General features: G+C 38.9%; 3 protein-coding genes across 3 annotated transcripts in view; all 3 read right to left on the bottom strand.

The window, feature by feature from the left end:
- The window catches only part of LOC123533021 (uncharacterized), a 203,610-nt gene that overhangs the window by 87,704 nt on the left and 96,567 nt on the right, over positions 1–19,339 (bottom strand). The window lies entirely within an intron of this gene.
- LOC128546507 (uncharacterized) lies at positions 231–3,155 on the bottom strand. Its single transcript, XM_053517103.1, has 2 exons — positions 2,904–3,155; positions 231–1,037 (listed from the first exon to the last, which is right to left on the bottom strand). Exons 1-2 carry the CDS (start codon positions 3,116–3,118, stop codon positions 548–550), a joined length of 705 nt encoding a protein of 234 aa, XP_053373078.1. The 5' UTR covers positions 3,119–3,155; the 3' UTR covers positions 231–547.
- On the bottom strand, positions 12,754–17,692 carry LOC123531772 (transient receptor potential cation channel subfamily V member 3-like). Its single transcript, XM_045313010.2, has 2 exons — positions 15,941–17,692; positions 12,754–15,307 (listed from the first exon to the last, which is right to left on the bottom strand). The coding sequence occupies exons 1-2, from the start codon at positions 16,880–16,882 to the stop codon at positions 13,811–13,813; spliced, it is 2,439 nt and encodes an 812-aa protein (XP_045168945.2). The 5' UTR covers positions 16,883–17,692; the 3' UTR covers positions 12,754–13,810.

Here is a 19,339-nt window from a genome sequence, read left to right as displayed (position 1 = left end):
CATGGGTAAGGCAACTCCAGTCCGGCAGTTGACTTCATCCCACCGCTGCCACCATTTGTTACGTTTCAGTGCCACACAAATCCCGTCGGTGAAAAGCTAGCTCATCACCAAAGGTGATTTAATGTGCATATATACTGTCATCTTACTCCAATGACAATTGACAGGTTTACAAATTTGCATATTAATGGAATTACTTCCCTTTATGCATTCAGTAATCGTTACACTATAAGTATATGTTTATTATATGAGTGCGCCTTAACAACTGCTGAAACAACATCCCAAACTGGGTGTGTATAAAATATACGCATGCGCTGTGAGTATACTACATTATCTACATAATGATACATCTCCCCTTTTGGCAAAGAACAAGGAACACAATTTCTGAAAGCTAAAATAAAAAAATAAAAATACTCCAAATTTACTATAACGTAAAATTTCTTTCATAAAGTCTGTTTCTCCATGAATGGCATATTTTTGCTATCAGCACTTAATTATCTCTGTTCACTGTTTACATAGCACGCGTGTTCCGCTATCTAATGTTATCATATTACATTGTTTCAATTAATCTTGTCGGAGGTTTAACTGCCCTGCCAGATCTACTCATATATGTTTTTTCACTTGCTTCATTATCTGACCTTTTATTGCTTTTATCAGAGAATTGTGAAATACAGTCAGAATTTTCTTGAGGCGCCGAAAGGTTGTTATTTTCCACATTTTGCATGTCAACTTTAGGTATGCACTCTTTTGATTCATTGGTTTGTAACAAATGCCTCCTATTGCGACGATATGTGTTACCGTCAGGTGTTTTAACAGAGTATGACCTATCATGGTGTTTTTGCACTACTACTGCAGGACTCCAATTTTTATTTGCTTGCTGAATTCGTGCCGAATCTCCTATTTCTAATGGTGGTAAATGCTTGGCTGTCATATCATAATACACTTTCTCCCTTTCCTTGTTTGCTGACAATTTCTCACGAATGACCTTGTGTGAGATTTGCCGGGGAAGTAATTGTGACTTAGCAACTGGCAACACTGACCTAATTTGACGTTGGAACATAATTTCACGGGTGAGAAACCTATTTTAAGTTTTGTAACCCTATATTCTTGTATTCCTATCATTGGTCGGTGCCTGATGCTCTGGCCTCGTGAAAATGCGCTTGCAAATTTTCACGTACGCTTCAGCAAAACCATTACCGGAGCTGTGGTAGGGACTTGTGGTCTGGTGTGTAAAATCCCAGAGCTTTGCAAAGTTTGCAAACTCATGAGATGCATAGCATGGCCCATTATCAGATACTACAATTTCTGGTATGCCAAATCTAGCAAATATGCCTTTGAGCCTACTTATAACTGTCGAACTTCTACAGTTAGGCAGCTCTTTGACCTCAAAGTAATGTGAATAATGGTCAGCGACTATCAAAAAGTCTTTGCCGTTGAACTCAAATAGGTCTGTGCCAACTACCTGCCATGGGTATTCTGTAACTTGGGTGTAGACAAGCGGTTCTTTCTGGTTTGAGTCTCTGTGTTGCAAACATACAGGACATTTCAGAACGAGATCTTTAATTTCCTGGGTGATTCTAGGCCAGAAAACAATATCACTTGCTCTACTTATTGTTTTCTCTATTCCCATATGACTTGAAGAATGTAGTTTTGACAATAAGTCTGCCCTTAGGGATTTAGGAATAACAATTTTGTGACCCTTCATTATTACCCCATCCATGACGGTAAGCTCATCCCTGTAATTCCAGAAATCTAGCAGTTCTGACTTGCAGTGATTTCTTTCATCTGGCCAACCTTCAATAATGACTTGCTTCAGGGACAAAAGTTGTTCGTCCCTGTCTGTATTGACCTTGATTTCTTGTAATTTCCGGTCACTTACCGGTAAGCTTCTTTTGACCATATAAACCTGGACTTCTACAGTTTCCGTCAGGGACGGATCTGTATCCTTTACCGGAAATCTAAACAAAGTATCTGGTAAAGGAATCTGAGTTCCCTGCCTATAAGTGACATCTATATCATACTGTGAAATGTTTAAGAGCAGCCGCTGTAACCTAACAGTACAGCAAATAAGGGTTTTTACATATAGCTATCAATGGTAAGTGGTCTGTAACTACTTTGACTTTTTTCCCATACACCCACTGGTGGAATTTCTTCAAGCCAAATACCAGTCCAAGACACTCTAACTCAATCATAGCATAGTTCATTTGGCTTGGCGTAAGACTTTTACTGGCATAACCTATAGGTCTACCTTCTTGAAGGAGTGTGGCCCAAGTCCTGACCTACTTGCGTCGGTTTGCAACTCTAAGGGTTTGGCCGGGTCATAGAAAGCAAGGACAGGAGCTTGCGTTATGAATCAATCATCTGATCATAAGCTTGCTGCTGTGATTCACCCAGAGAAATTCTACATCTTTCGCCAATAATTCTCGTAAGGGCAAAGTGACCTCAGATAGCCTAGGTGCATATCTAGCGAGATACTGACTCATGCCAAGTACCGTTTCGAGTTGTGACCTATTTTCCGGGATAGGCATTTCTCGAATTGCAGACACCTTGTCTGGATCTGGGCTAAGACCTTGTTTAGATATCACATGACCGAAATAACTAATCTGGGACTGCCCAACCTCCAGCTTATCTGGATTAAGGCGTATACCTTGTTCTAGTGACCTTTGGAGCACTGCTCTCAAATTCGCATCATGCTCCTCCCTTGTTTTGCCATATACTAAATATCGTCTACTATGGCAGCTACCCCTGGGAGACCCTCAAATATTTCGTCTATTTTCTTTTGGAACAGATCCATGGCAGACGAAATACCCATTGGAAGCCTCAGATACCTGTACCTCCCAAATATGGTATTGAATGTAGTCAACATGGAAGACTTCTCTGTCAAATGCATGGCCCAGTAACCTGACCTAGCGTCTAATTTTGTAAAAAATGTAGCACCGTTTAGCTGGGGAAGTATGTCATCCAGTGTTTTTGTCGGATGATAAGGACGTTGAATGTTTCTGTTCAAGTCACCCGGATCAAGTACTATTCGCAAGTCACCTGATTTTTTCTGTACTGTCACCATTGAATTGACCCACTCAGTAGGCTCACTTACTTTTGTAATGACCCCCAATTTCTCCATCTTATCTAGCTCCTTCTTGCATTTATCTCGTAATGCAACAGGACCTGTACGAAATTTTACAGCTGTAAAAAGCCTGTATTTTTGTTCAAAATAACAGTCATGCTTATTCCAAATTTACACCTGTAGATTTTATATAACAATATTGATTTTACAGCTGTAGATTTCAAATTACAGCTGTCAAACGACTGTAAAACAGTTCGAAATATGCAAATGAGCTACACCTGTAAAAAAAGTTACAGCTGTAAAAATGAAAAAAACTTACAGTTGTAAAAATGCCCAAAAGTTACAGCTGTAGAAATATTATAGGTATTGAAAAAGAGGGCATTATTTTAAGGGACGAAAGTAGAGGTGCAAAAAGTTTAAGGATGAATTGCAATTCTCCAGATAAGGTAGCAATTACTATGAAAATGGCAAAATAAATGATCTAGTACGTAAAGTATATGTGGTATGATTACAGTACAGCAACAGCAAAATTCAAGAGTAGGATACAAAGTAGAACATATGCAGATCTTGTTTATAAAACTTTCTTTGTCAGTCATGAAAACATATGACAATCTTGTAATTATTTCTTTTAAACTTATCGGCTTCCAGTATAGAGTAAATAGTTAATGTATGTACTTATACATGTTCTTTTACAACTATAATAGATAATTAAACATCTGTACTTACTCTTTACCGCTTTAAATTCCAAAATTTTACAAGATGTGATGTCTGTGTGAATTTCAGTTATATCCCGCCAAAATGCATTAAAGATGGCTGACAATACTCATGTTTCCCTCCAAAAATGTTACAGCTGTAATTTTGAGACATGACCATTTTACAGCTGTAACTTTCAACAGTAAAATTTTTACAGCTGTAAATTGAGACCTTCATATTTTACACCTGAAAATTTTAACTGTATTTCTGAACAGACTTCCATTTACAGGTCTTTTACAGTTGTAATTTCAAAATACAGGTCTTTTACAGACGTTTTACAGCTGTAAAACAGGTCCTTTTTTCGTACAGGGAATCCTACGTGGAGGATGAACCACAGGTTTAGCATCATGTTTCAGATAAATAGAACATTGCCCTGGAATAGAGCCAATGCCCTTAAAAACCTGGGAATATTCATTCAGCACTGCTGTTTTGTTAAGCGGGGAGGATACATAATTGGAAGTGACAGCATGTGCGAGTTTAACTAGGTCAAAATCTATGGAAGTCTGAAAACCAAACAAGGGTGGTGACTGGGTGTCTACTACATGAAATTCTACAAACTTGGTCTGTGCAGAAGGTTCATGGGTACACTGCAGGGTAATGGAACCTAGACATACTAAAGGGTTGCCATTATAACCTGTGAGCTTCGTTACAGAGGAACAGAGTGCGGTTTTTACACCTAATTGTTGCAATGCAAAATGAGGTAAAATATTCACCTGTGCGCCAGTGTCTCTCTTGAAAGAAATTTGTTTCCCAGAGGTCCAGTTTTAATATCCACAAATGCCCGATTGCACATCTTGTCCACAGCACTAATTACTGTATCAATGTAAATATCCTCAGATGAATCATCAGCCCTCACTTCATTGACACGTTTACTCCTGCACACCCTCGCGTAGTGATTCCATTTTTACAGTTTCGGCATTGCACTCCCTTCGCCTTACACTGTTTGTCCCCATGGAATTGACCACAGTTTTGGCACGATTTGTGCGCGACATCGGGCTTGTTTTCCGTTGATTTCCGCGACCCGCCTTTGCACTTTATATTTCGTTTTCTCGATTCCTCTTTTTTGTGAGTAGTTTTCCGTACAAAGTTAATAGAAGACGATTCTTGCATGTTATTCATTTGCTCTTGTGCATATTCTACAGTTTGACATATGTCAACAGCTTTCGCCAATGTTAGTTTCTCACCTACTGTCAAAAGCTTCTCTCTTATTTTGGACGACTTTACACCGAACACGATTCGATCTCTAATCAAATCTTCCTTGTAGGCTTCGCCATAAGAACAGTCATTTGCAAGTATCTTAAGTCGTGTGATGAATTGTTCCATGGTATATTCACCTTGCACTTCATTATTAAATTTGAACCGCGCAAATACTGGGTTTGATTTCGGCTGAACGTGTTTTTCAAATGCGTCGGCGGTATCTTTTACTGATTTTTTCTGATCAGCTGTCAACACTAAAGTTTTATAAATTTCTCTTCCTTTTTGTCCCATCCATAGGAGCAAGTATGTGATTTGTACTGGTTCATCTTTCCCCTTTAACGGACCCTGGAATATCAATTCCGCGTGACCTCTAAAGGTTTTGAATGTTTCCAACAAATTCGGACTGTCCCAGTCCATTGTAGGCGTCGGTACACCGGTTAAATCCATTATTTAAATCCGATACACTATATGCACTATATGCACAATGATTGTTAATAATCCTGACAAATGCGGATGTATTAAAATCGTTAATTTTCTGACACCATGTCTTATTGTAAAGAATGACCAACACAGTATTCTTACTATAAGTATATGTTTATTATATGAGTGCGCCTTAACAACTGCTGAAACAACATCCCAAACTGGGTGTGTATAAAATATACGCATGCGCTGTGAGTATACTACATTATCTACATAATGATACACACATAAGACGAAACGAACAAACAAAGGAACACAGTGGGGCACCGCCTTGGAATGGTCAGTGGCAAAAACACCACTGGGGAGCTTAAACCGGTTTATGGTGCACCTAACCTCACTCTTACCCCCACCATGTTCCAAAGACATGGGACAGTGTAAATAAAAGTAATCCCCTCATGGTGAATCTCTTACACACGTAATGGAAACAAAAAAGCATGGTATGTAAAACACAGAAATGCTCGTGTATAAATATATAAAAAACAAACCTTAAGAACCAAAAACGTATGTACTCAATGCCTTTTCAGAAGACAGAGCAACAAGAGAAACACCATTAAGGGCCCGACAAAACAGGCCAGAAGACAAATATCAAAACAGTTCAGTCCTGGTAGGATTTAAAAACTGCTTATCATGGTTAAAACAAAAGAAATACCTTGATTAAAGGGTTTAGTAGCCAGTCGCTAAGCAAATAGACTAAGACTGGGGTTGGACTTAGTCCAAATAATTGTACTCGAGAGTTGAATATCGTTATATTTTCTTGACTTGTCGATATCCGCCTCTCTAGGTAGACAACGTAAAATGTCAAAATGTAAAATCGGTCTACCCGAGGTCTCATTATTTAGACTAGGGTTGGACTGTGCATTGCTTGGGAGGGTATTCCACAGACGAATTGTTCTTGGAAAGAAAGAAGATTAGAAGTACTGTGTGCGTGAATGTGTAATTGGGTAGTTAATGTTCCTGATAGGGGTGAGATGGTGGTTTAGGTTATATTTCATTTTTATAAAATATAATCAGAGAGGTTTGGTGTTGGCGTTCTAGGGTTTGTCATTTAGGGTATTGTTGTGCTCGCGTACGGTCTGGTACGGCCTACGGGGCGATAGCCTGAACCCGGAACACAGCAAGAGTGATTTCCCTTGGCGCGGGCAGCACGAAAAGACGTTGCTGGTGTTGCTAGACAATATTATTTGGCTATTGTCCCAATTAGCATAAAGTACAGACTGATTCCACCTGGTAAGTTTCCCACAGTTACAATATTGGTGGCAGCGGTTCATTTTGAGCCCATATTTTGCCGACCAATAAATCGCTACCGAACTTCTATTTTTAGGCTTGGCCAACTTGCCAGTCGAAAAACAGTTGTGACTTGTGTTGGAAAAGGGACCGGGTGAGGCGTAATTGAATTTAGTCGATAACGTTCTTGGTCTAAAACACTTGTTATAGGTTGAATAATTGAAAAATTATTCGACATTTCCAGACAGTTTGTTGGGACTTATACCATCGGAAATCCCTATAGTTGGCATTGTAGTTTACCTTTGTTGAAGCTTTCGGATCTTTAAAAGAATTTTTTTGGATCATTCTGGAATTGAAATAATTAAATTTATTTCTGATTTTGTTTTTGTTATTTTTATTTTTATGAAAGATGTCACAACAAAATTAAGAGTCCAGAAGGTAAGTCAGTTACATCTGGTATTAGTGCACAAGTGGTTTCAATTAATTTTGCTACCCTTGAGCAATTGAGAATGATACCTGGAATTAATACAAAAATTGCCAGTGCAATTTTGTTGGTGCGTGAGGCAACGGGGAACATAACCCCGGAAGTCTTGTCCGTGCTGTGTCGTAAGAAATTTACAGAGTCTGAGCTGGGTCGAATTGATTTTACCCAGAATAAACTATGGCCACTTCAGGACAGTGATAAGGAGCCTGAGGCTAGAAAAGAACCCTGTGCTTGGTCACATGTTAAGACCGGAAATACTCTAGCTAGGCCTGGGGACTTGATCACCCCTAGACCCAGAATGCATGCTGTATCTTCTGGTATGCACAGGCCATTATTGAAAACTCCAGCTGAATTCCTTGGGACACCAGCATCGGGTAGGAATTATAAGGTATCGTTACCAGAAACGAAACTGAATTTCAACCTTGGTGAAGGTAGCACTCCTTTTGGTGATGATGGTAATGCCAATGCAAGTAGACCTTCATCGGATGGGGGAGTGGGAGCCGACTATAGTCAGCTGGCAAAGAAATTAAGTTCTTTGCAAAAGCATTTGGCATTTGATGGTAAGGGCAGCTGGGAAGCTTTTGATTTAAAGTTTTCCAGATATGCTGAGATATGCGGATGGTCAGATGCTGAGAAATTTGAGGGCTTGTGCTGGTGTCTTACTGGCAAAGCTATGGACTATTATGTACTGATACATGATAGTGGTGAGGTGAACTCTTACCAGGGTTTACATATTTAGCTTGAGGCGCGGTTTGGTGAGCACGAGTTGCCAGCTGCGGCTCAATTGCAATTTCAACAGGCTTGCCAGGAAGAGGGCGAGTCGTTAGATGATTTTGCAGACCGGCTTTTGACACTTGCAGAAAGAGCGTTCAGAGGCCTGCCAGATACATTTGTGACTAAACAAGTCATAAGTCGTTTCTGTCAGGGCCTGTTAGATAAGGATGAAGGCCATCATGTGTTTATGCTTGATCCTATGAGTATCCAACAGGCCAAGCAGGTAGTCCGTAAATACCAACAAGCACACATGGCTATATTTGGTATGTCAAATCACCATCCTAAGCCGTTCGAAGAGGAGGAATGGTGCGAAGAGGAGGAACGTATTTTTGCAGTGGGAGAAATGGCCGGTAGCACACAAGGGGCACCAGATGATAGGACTGTCATGGAGGCACTTAAGCAATTAGAGCTTAAATTTGAAGAAGTCATGACAGTCAGATCCAGTAGAGGTGAATCTGGTGAACTACCATAGAGGCTTTATAAAAGCAAAATCTGTTTTATGCTTTGACAGGCAAACTTCGGTTTGTGTGGCGGGGAGAGTGGGTCAGAGCTTTTGAAGTTTTGATAAGAGGCTCTGATGCAACCGCCTGGGTTAGCCTTGCTGATGGGGATGGATGAGTTTATGCTTTACACCAATGCATGGAATAAATAGATCAGTGCATAGGTACCATAGGTCCAGGTCGGCAAGGAGAAGGTCATTGCATATGGTAGTTATGGTAGTTATGTTCTTATTTGGTAAACTGTATTGTACGGAATGACCACTCAAGTTTAAGGTGATTCATGGGGTTCCAAGAGCCTCAAGGTTAACTGGTGAGACGGTGGCCGGAGGAGCTGTCTCGGTTGAATATTGTGCTGCAGCACGGGGTAGGTCGTGAGCATGATAAAGCTAAGGCAATGTCTTGAATGCCGGTTGGGTTTGAGGCATTGCAATGAGTATCATGCTGGGACACGACCGGAGGAGTTACCTTGTGGCAGGTGTAATTACTGTTAAGAAGACAACGAAAGTCGGGGTCCTTAAACCTTGTAGACGACGCAGTGCCGTTGGTCATAGGGTACACCGAAGCTTCCATCATAGAACGTTTGAGGGACCTAGGACCAACAAGGGCATGGGTACGACTGTCTACGGGTATCTTGATGTAGACGACGCAGTGTCGTTGGTAAAGGGGTTACCTGGAGTTTACATCACAGAGCATCCGGAGAACCTGAGACCAACAAGGGCATGGGTACGACTGTCTACGGGTATCACGATGGAGCCACAGATGACACCGAGGGTAAGAGTGGCAAGCCAATCCTTAAAATAGTAGTCTCAGATGCGGGATGACCCTTCTGAGAAAAGTAGCCTACCAGATGCTGGTATGGATTTAGACTACTGTGAGGTAGTAAGCTTCTTTGTGGTAGATATGTTTAAACATGGTGTTGTAAACATGAACATGGTGACCACAAGGAGGGTTGTGACTGAGGCTGTTTAGGGCCTCGGTTATCGGTAATACAGTCACGTCTGGACAGTCAGTTCAGTGCCTACTGTAGGACAACCAAGTTCACAGTCTGAGGTCCTATCCCCGGAAAGGACAAACAAAAGACTTTCCGTGCTTAAGAGTGCGACAGGTACCTCTGACTCTACAAAGGGTCTTGGGTCTAGCCTTCAGAATTCCATCTCGGTACCGGATCAAGGAGCTCTGAGGGATAAAATTGGACTGTGTAGTTGGTGGTTCTTAGTGGTGGAGCTGAGTGAAGTGTTGAAACAGGATGAGAAATTGCTGTTTGTTTTGGATTGGTATTGAGAAAGGACAGATCCGGCATGGTCCGATCTGTTTCATGCCAGTCCAGTAGCTGAGTCAAATCGGTAAAACAGGGAACAATTTCTTCTGTTAGATTGTGTTTTATGTTAGTGTGACTAAGGTCAAGATGACATACATCTTGGTATGCTGAAAAGTCTGAAGGAGGAAGCTATTGAACTCCGTCATAGCCTTCCCTCTTTGAGACATCGGACTCTGAAACAGATTAGTCCGATGAAGCCTCGTCCAAGAGACCTCAGACGAGGAAAGTGTGGTCTCACACAGTTTTACTAGGATAGGGCAGGCACCGCAAGGCCTCATAGAGGAGACTTGAGCTCTGCTTGGACTAGCAGTAAGGTTACCTAGCCCCCCCCCCCCCTCTGTTAGGCAAAGCTCAGGTAGAGGCAACTGTGTGAGGTAAGAGTCAGCCGCCTGTTTGACTAAAGGTTGTTTTATGGTAAGTGTTCGGCTGCTGACCATTCTTGGAGTAGGAACAGTTCTTATGATAGCATTGACTATCTATAGAAGAACTGAGTCTGTTTAAGCCATAGGGGCTGATCCCGGTGCACTATGGATGCGGAAATCCATGGTCGCCGGTAACGGTGGTATTGTGGCTAAAGTGGCACAATACTAGTACTGGTTAAACCCAGGAACATCTCATATTAGCAAGAGACCATGGTATACTTCCATGGTCTAAGGGACCATGGTATACCTCCATGGTCTAAGACACCATGGTCTACTTCCATGGTGTAGGGACTACCTCCTTTCAGCAGGACGGGGAGGAGTGTTGTGCTTGCGTACGGTCTGGTACGGCCTACGGGGCGATAGCCTTAACCCGGAACACAGCAAGAGTGATTTCCCTTGGCGCGGGCAGCATGAAAAGACGTTGCTGGTGTTGCTAGACAATATTATTTGGCTATTGTCCCAATTAGCATAAAGTACAGACTGATTCCACCTGGTAAGTTTCCCACAGTTACAATAGTATTTATCATGTGGGAAACACTGCTGGCGTAGTTATAATTTTTACAGACATAGCAAGCGGCTGCATTGTTAATCATTTCAATTTTGTTATTTAGGGACTCTTTCCAAGGGTGTTAAACAGCTGAACATATTCTAACTGGGGGTGGACATAGGTGTTTTAATTTCCTTTATCCTGATGACACAGAGGGAGTTATTTGCTTTGACTGTAATATTGTTGATATGGACTGACCAGTTAAGATTAAGGTATTTAGCCATAAGTAAGCTTCAGAAAATAGCGTAAAATGAACACATTTTCGTTAAAACATTGCTATAAAAAGCTCTTATTCGGCAGTGTATTGCGAACCACAATGAGTCCAATGTAGTGTCCTCTGTAGTGCGAGGCTGGCACCCACATCGGTGAAAGGCAAGTGATTCAGATTCAGCGACCGTTAACAACTTGACCACGGAGACTCCTGAACGAAGTCTTATGATATATTCGTCATGCAAAATAAATTGATGATCACAAGTTCTCGTTTTTCTTTTTGCACATGTAATCACAGCAACTTCCTAGTAACATCCTAACCTTAACCCGTTCAAGCAGGATGCGAGATGAAGATAATATTTATTAGTTGGTGTTTCATGTTTTTACATTCTACTTTTTGCAGTATTCTTACTTTATTTTATAACATTTAACGATTGACTGATATATACTTTCATTCAAGTCTCACTGTATACCTGACAATGTTCATTGCCGGGTTCTTTTTATTACTTTAAACTAATATTTACGACATCCATTTAGTCCTGTCTGTAACTCTCATGTATGTAGGTAGGTATGTAGGTAGGAAGGTAAGGTTGGGTGGGTTGGGTCGGGTCGAGTCGGTCTGGTAGCTAGAGTAGGGTGGGTAAGATCAGAGAGAGAGAGGGAGAGTGAGAGAGAGAGAGAGAGAGAGAGAGAGAGGTAGCTAAGCAAGTAGGTACGTAGTAAGGAGGGATGGCGAGAGAGAGAGAGAGAGAGAGAGAGAGAGAGAGATGATAGGTTGGTTGGATGGATGGACAGACGAACTGACAGATGATTTGAAACCACCAACTGTTTTCCCATAGACTTCCATTATAACATTATAGCGTGCACGGCCTTCCATAAATTGAAAAAAATGTATATCTAATCACATGTTTTTCAAGAACTATCTTCGTTCCACCAAAATATCGGACGAAAAACATATGAATAATTATACTTTATTTAAGTACTTTTCGTGTGAATGAAATGATCCCATGTTTACATCGTTGGCATAGCGGGAGAAATTCGTTTGATAAAGCTTTTTTTCAATACACATAAAATGTAGCAAATTTTGCCAAAATATGTAATAAAATACTGTAAATGCAGTAAAAAAAAATCAATTTTGAAAAAAAAAATGCTTCTTGGGTTCGTTAACATGACTGATCAATCAGAACGGACAAATATTACCTTATTCCCAAGTAAACACTTACCTTATTCCTGGTAAGTTCCCTGTATATTTTTGAATTGGTGGTCTCTGACCAGATGGATAGCTGGATGGATAAGATGGATGGATTGGTGAGTGGATGGGTGGTTGGACGCACGGATTGACGGACGGACAGAGACAGACAGATAGATAGACAGACAGACAGACACAGAAAGAAACGGATAGATAGAGAGAGAGAAAGAGAGAAGAGAGAGATTAGGTGCAGCCCCTAACAACGACTCTTTGGGATTGGTCCTTGAGAAATGACTTGACCCAACAGGATGCTACTGGATAGACTCCTAGTGTGTCGAATTTACTTAATTATTTATGGTGGTCAACTTTGCCGAAAGCTTTATTAAGTCCATTACATTGATGTCAAATTGTTGGCCATTCACAAGATGGTGGGAGACCGCTTGTGTAAAACTTATGCCTTGATCTGAAGCCATGCTGGTGATGTCGCCGAGGCGCTTTGCGTCCCTATTATTTGTTTGAGTAGGGATGTTGATTCGTCTCAGCGGTAGAGTGATTTACTATCTGGGGACTGGGGATGTTCAGTGACTGCAACTGTAACAATATATAATCCCTTTATTAATATATTATAGTATATGGAATATAATTTATTTAGGTTATGAAAACCAAACAACTATACATTTTCAAAATATCATCGTAAACTAATACGTTCATATATAAGCAAATGTAAACAAACATGGCCGACGACGATTACTTGGAATATACATTGAACATAATCATCTATTCAGAAATGCAAGATACATATAACATAATTAAATGAGTTGTATGCAATTGAAGATATGCAAAGTGACGCACCTGTAACAATATATAATCCCTTTATTAATATATTATATTATATGGAATATAATTTATTTAGGTTCTGAAAACCAAACAACTATACATTTTCAAAATATCATCGTAAACTAATACGTTGATACGATTGACTGAAAAGTATAGGAATAATAATAAATAATTACCATAACAAAGGGATAATAAGATATTAATACAGATAAAAGGACAGGTAATTTGTTAGTCACGTTAGTCATCTATTGTATATGTTACGGCTTACTACTGATAGGTAAATATAGGAAATAATTATAGGATTCTATGTATCTTGGTGACTCTCAATGAATAAAGGTAAGTATAGACATAGGTAAATACAGACACAGGTAAGTATGGACACGTGTAAGAATGGGCTAGGTAAGTATACATAAAAAATACGTAAGTATACGCCTACGTCGTAAGTATACGGCCTACGTCGTGACAATCTTATATGTCGGTAAGTGTATACATAATTTACATTCGTTTAGGGTTCTATCACACCTGCGACACATACATGCGCCATGAAATAGTGCTTCCCTATTTCATATACTGGTTTACATGAAAGACATATCAGAATTGAAATAACGCAAAGCAAAAGCATGTTTTAACATATCTCAACTACACGAATCTGTTATACGCCGCGTATACAATTCATTAGGGCTACGCCTTCGTGAAATTATTCCGCAAACGTATAACCCCATCGTGTTGTTTCGATTTTGTTAAGCAGCTATATATTATTTCTTAATTTATTTTAAACAATCTACTCCTCACTGGTTTAAATGTCCATTTATATTTAAACATAAGTATTTGTTTCCACTATTTCCTGCGTGTACGAAGCTACCAAATGTTCATTTAGACAAACATTGCATTTCATATTGTCCAAGTCCTTAATTTCTATGCGCCTTTCCAGACGTTTATCCGTTGGTCGAATGCTAGACTTCCGTTTCTTGGACTTCTTTTCTTTTCTTTTATCGCTTTCTGGTATTGGCACAGTAGATAAAGTTTGTGTAGCAGTCAATCTTTCATCAGTTTTTGTGTCATCGTCGGCATTACTTTGGTTTTGCACAGAACTCTGGCACCAGAATCTTCTGCAAACTGGTTGATCATCTTTACTGCGAGTTGTTGTTCTTTCCGTTCCTACTACCTTACACAGCTGACGCGGAATATAGCTTTCAAGAAATAAAATTACCGACAGTTTCTGCAGACGACAATGCATTTTTGTTGCAACCACGCCACCTTGGCTACTCATCAGATCCGTGCAGGAATTCGACATTAAAGCTATAAGAGCATTAAGTAGTAGTATTGTCGTAAGAAGTACGAAAAGAACAAAGAAGAAAATTGCAAGAGCAGGGTGTCTCGCATTAAACAGAATGCCTAATTTTCCTATACCCAGCATTATAGTAAGCATTTTCATCATGGTTTTACCAAAATCATCAAAATCATCTTCAGTCGTGTTGGCTCCTTGCATAACCATTGACATGGCTGCAGAATATGATACAAGAAATATTGACATCACAAAAAAAAACCTTGCCAAATCTAAAATGACCTTTTGTATCAATACCGTGAAGAAGCTAAATGCTTTCAGTGTCTGAATGTAAAACATGACTAAGTACCATCCTATAATAACAGCAAACACCAAACAATAGTTTTCATATTGCGGTACTGAAGCTGCTGCAACGGCGAAATCTATAACCAGACATAACGAAAATAATACAAAATAAATCTCAAACAGTGTATTGGAATACGGGATAGTCAAGTCTCGGTAACAGTGAATATACCACACTGAAGATGTCCGTGCTTGAAATCTACGAATGAAAACCCTTCTAATAAATTCCCAAATCAAGAATACCACACCTATGGCAACGCCTATTGCGCTTACAGCAGTAACGAAACCATCGTTTGTAACAACATTCTTGTACACAGCTGTGTCGGGCAAAAGAGCACTTCCATTTGCAAAAGCCGAGCTCTCAAGTTTTGATCGGCGAAGTGCAGCAGCAGTTAGGAAGCTCATAAAAACTACATGCAAAATGAACCAAGACCAAAATAGATATCTGTACCACTTCCATTTCATTCTGATTACCGCCCTTACAGGAAGACAGTCAGCGAATAGAAAAGCTGAATTAGTTCGATGAGTAATTATGTATTCCAGAATGGATTCGTGGTGAGCGGATTTGATATGCTCGTGTTCTGTGCCTGTGATTCTATTTTCAGGTGCAAATGTTTCAATTTCGGTGACATCATATTCTTCCGCGTCAAAAAGCCCATCACTTGAATCAGTTGAACGATAAACCTAAAAAAACAAATTATAGAAATAATGACAGCCTGTCATGAAAAGAACGTGATGACAAAAAAGAAAATATTATTTTTAACTTAAAGTACATGGGGATATAGTGTAGATATCATATTTCGAACTTCTGTTATTATTATAATCATCAGGAAAAGTAGTTTTATGGATGTAATTGTTATAAATATTCATATTTGCTCTGCCAGAACAGTGACTTAATAATGAAGAAGACGATTTGATATTCAGTTTTTGTCTTGTAAGAACTGTTATAGTCAAGAAATATAGTCGGGGCCCTCAATGGCCGATTGGTTAACGTCGCTGGCTTTTAATCACTTGTCCCACACCGATATAGGTTCGAAACCTCGTTTGGGTGTAGAATTCTTCATGTGAGGAAGCCATTTAGCTTACTTATGGAAGGCTGGTGGTTCTACCCATGCCTAAAACAATTATCGGAGTGGCACCTTGGGTCTTCCTCCATCACCATGTAACCGAAATTGAGTCGGCGTGACTTTACATGCAACAAAAAAGAAATAAGATCGTTTATATTCCGACAATTAATATTATTTAACATCTAGAATATTCCTTAACCCCTTAATTCTATGTCTACAGCATGCATCTGAAAAATAAAGTCAGATTTACCTCGTGTTTTAAAATCAGGTCAAATATTTGGTACTGTTGTCGTTTGGCGGCTAGCTGTAATGGGTTCAGTCCCTCCTTGTTTTGGCAGATTAATAGCTGTCTGGTCTTATCTCTGGCCTGTCCAGGGTGCATTGGTGTTTGGGTATCATTCCATTGACTGTTTAAGATAAAGTTCAACATTTTCAATGATTCGTCCAAATAGTTCGGATGTAAATGAACGTACTTAATCAAGGAATGTACGATATTGTCTCCCTTTGTATTTGTAACGCATAGGTCGGAGAAGAATTGCCAGAGGATGATTTTGAAAATATCCTCGTTGAATTTAAGAGCGGCAACTCCCAGTGGTGTCCCAGCCATCATAACTGTGTCCTGAAACTTTGTTCCTTTAGCGTCAATAGTCTTCATATTTGTTTCTATAGTATCTATCTTTCCTTTCTTTTCTAAACCACATCTCATTTTCTTTAACATGGATATATCTTGTTTCAGAATTGCCAGATGTAATGGTGTTATGCCGCTGTACCCGTGTGTTTCACCTTTCCTTTCTTTAATTGCCATTTCTGGTGCGTTTTTCACAATTGTGTTTATGATTGCGTTTAACCTTCTTTGTTTGTTGCTACCGTTAACAGATGGGATAGACATCGCCCGCAGAAGTAAAGTTTCGCCATTTATACTCCATGGCTTACTTGATCCCTTATTAGCTACATTATCCCTGTGGAATTCTGTGACCACACTTTCAAGAAGTTCATCTTTAAATAGATGGTCAATGTTCTCTTTATCAAAAAAAGTTTGAAACGTATCGGCATCAAACCCGGCTTCTTCATCATCCTCGTCCAATTTGGAAATTTCATCGAGATGTGCATACAGTTTTTTAGCCTCTTCATACTTCTGGTCTTCATTTCCATTTTTACCTGTTATAGTATCATCACTAGATAAGCAGGCCATTACGTCCAAATGCTCTAATGAGTGTCCAACGATCAAAATATTATTCCATGTCTAAAACAGTTGTATCAATCAATACGATATAACAAATACAATGAAATGTTAATTTGACGATTAGACTATTTGAAATATATGTAATCAAAACCATTTTGATAAATAATGCCACAGGACAGTTTCTAAGACCGCCATTTAAAGATCTAAAGTAATCCACATGCGTTTTGGCAACTAGATAATGTTTTGTGAATGCATGCTTTGCCTATATTAATTTGCTGACTTGACGTTATCTTTGCTGTTATAGTACAAAGCGCTATTGAACTATTGTCTAAATGTCTATATCTATCTATTTAGATAAATATAGCATTTATCTTGCTATTAATGTGTCATTTATTAAAGTTAACTGATTAAAATGACTTTACATTAGATTAAAATTATCTCCTGTTCTTAAATAAATTAAACCCTTAATTCAATTTTTTATTTAATAGATTCATATATGATCAATAATACAAATTACATAAGAAGCGGACTAAGATATAGAAGTTACATAAACAAGAGGACCGAATATTCCCATGTCACTGATCTGTCTGTCATCTGAGGAAAATCTTGAATAATCCTGCTGAAAGTGTGACTGAAGAAATTGTTCTCTGATTTTGTTTGTATTTTTAGCTCACCATGAGCCTTCAGTCTATTTGGATCGATGAATGTCCGTCGTCCGTCCGTCTATTCACATTTAGTTTATTTACACACTAGCATCTACAATTTTGAAGCAATCTTAATCAAATTTGGTCACAATGCTTTTGGTCACAAGACCTCGGACGAATTTGATTATGGGCTAGATCGGATCAGTATGTCAAGAGTTATGTGCCCTTGATTGACAAAATTTGCTATATTTCACTTTGTTTACACTCTAGCATCTTTATTTCTTCACCAATCCTAATCATATTTAAATAGAATGTGTTTGACTTCAAGATCTTGGAAGAGTTTGATTATGAGCAAAATCGGGCTGGCAGAACAAGAGTTTTTTGCCCTTGATTGATAAAATTCGCTTAATTTCACTTTGTTTACATTCTAGCATCTTCATTTCTTCACCAATCCTTATCATATTTACATAGAATGTGTATTGCCATGGATGAGTTTATTTTTGAACAAAATCAGACAAGTAGGATCAGAGTTTGATTATGAGCAAAATCGGGCTGGTAGGTTTAGAGTTATGTGCCCTTGCAATTGAATTACAAAAAAAAATACTATATTTTACGTTGTTTACACTCTAGCACCTTCATTTTTTCACCAATCCAAAAACATATTTACACAGTATATGTATTGCCATAGATGAGTTTATTTTTGAACAAAATCAGACAAGTAGGATCAGAGTTATGGTCCCATAATATTGCAAAAATCCCTATATTTTACCTTGTTTACGATATAACACCTTCATCATTCGTTTAGCAATCTAAATCATATTTATACAGAATGTGTATGAGCATAAGATCTCAAATTAGGTCGATTATGAGTGACATCTGACCATTAGGACTAGAGTTACTCGTCCTTGATTTTACAGTAATTGCTGTATTTTCCCTTGTTTACACTCAAGCACTTCATTTCTTCACCAATCCAAACAAATATTTACACAGAATGTGGATGAGTTTCAAGAGCTAAATCAGTTTAGTAGGACCAGAGTTATGTACCCTTGATTTACAAAACTTGCTATAATTCACATACAGTGTTTTGCATTTTTTCTTCTTCACCAGTCCTAATCATGTGCATGTGATTGATTTGAAAGTTCAAGTATATGTTTTCAGGTGGTCTCTGATTATAAGGGTGGATAACTCTGGACTAATTTTATTTTAAAATACCTCCCTTTTTCTTGTTTATAAGTGGACCTAGACAATCAAGGTAGACAACTCCGGAGTGGATTTTTGACATTTAACCTCCCTTTATTTTTAATTTGAATGGATATTTTCATTTGATGTGCATATAACCTGGTCAGAATGTTTGTCTCCGTGAAATCTCGAATGGATTTGTACAAATGTATCTGGGCCACGTTGGTCAAAAACAAGGTTACCAGGTCAAATCAAAGAAAAGGCTTGTTTACACTCTAGTGGACACATTTTATAGTCAATCTTCATATAACTTAATCAGAATGTTTGTTATTATGAAGTCTTGGACACTTTTAAATCTGGGTCATGTGGGATCAAAAACTAGGTCACTAAGTCAAATCAAAGGGAAAGCTTGTTTACACTCTTGAGGTCACTGTTTTGTTCCAATCTTCACAAAACTTTGTCAGAATGTTTATTTCTATAAAATTTTGGACAAGTTCTAATCTGGGTCATGTGGGATTAAAATTAGACCGCTAGTTCAAATCTTGTTTACACCCAAGAGGCCACATTTTTAGTCCAATCTTAATGAAATTTAGTCAGAATGTTTGTCTCCATAAGATCTCGGACAGGTTGAAAATTGGGTAAG

Source organism: Mercenaria mercenaria, chromosome 11 (assembly GCF_021730395.1).
Source record: "Mercenaria mercenaria strain notata chromosome 11, MADL_Memer_1, whole genome shotgun sequence".
Classification (NCBI taxonomy): Eukaryota; Metazoa; Mollusca; class Bivalvia; order Venerida; family Veneridae; genus Mercenaria; species Mercenaria mercenaria.
The sequence above is the reverse complement of the archived record's forward strand: the minus strand, read 5'-3'. Positions and strand labels throughout refer to the sequence as shown.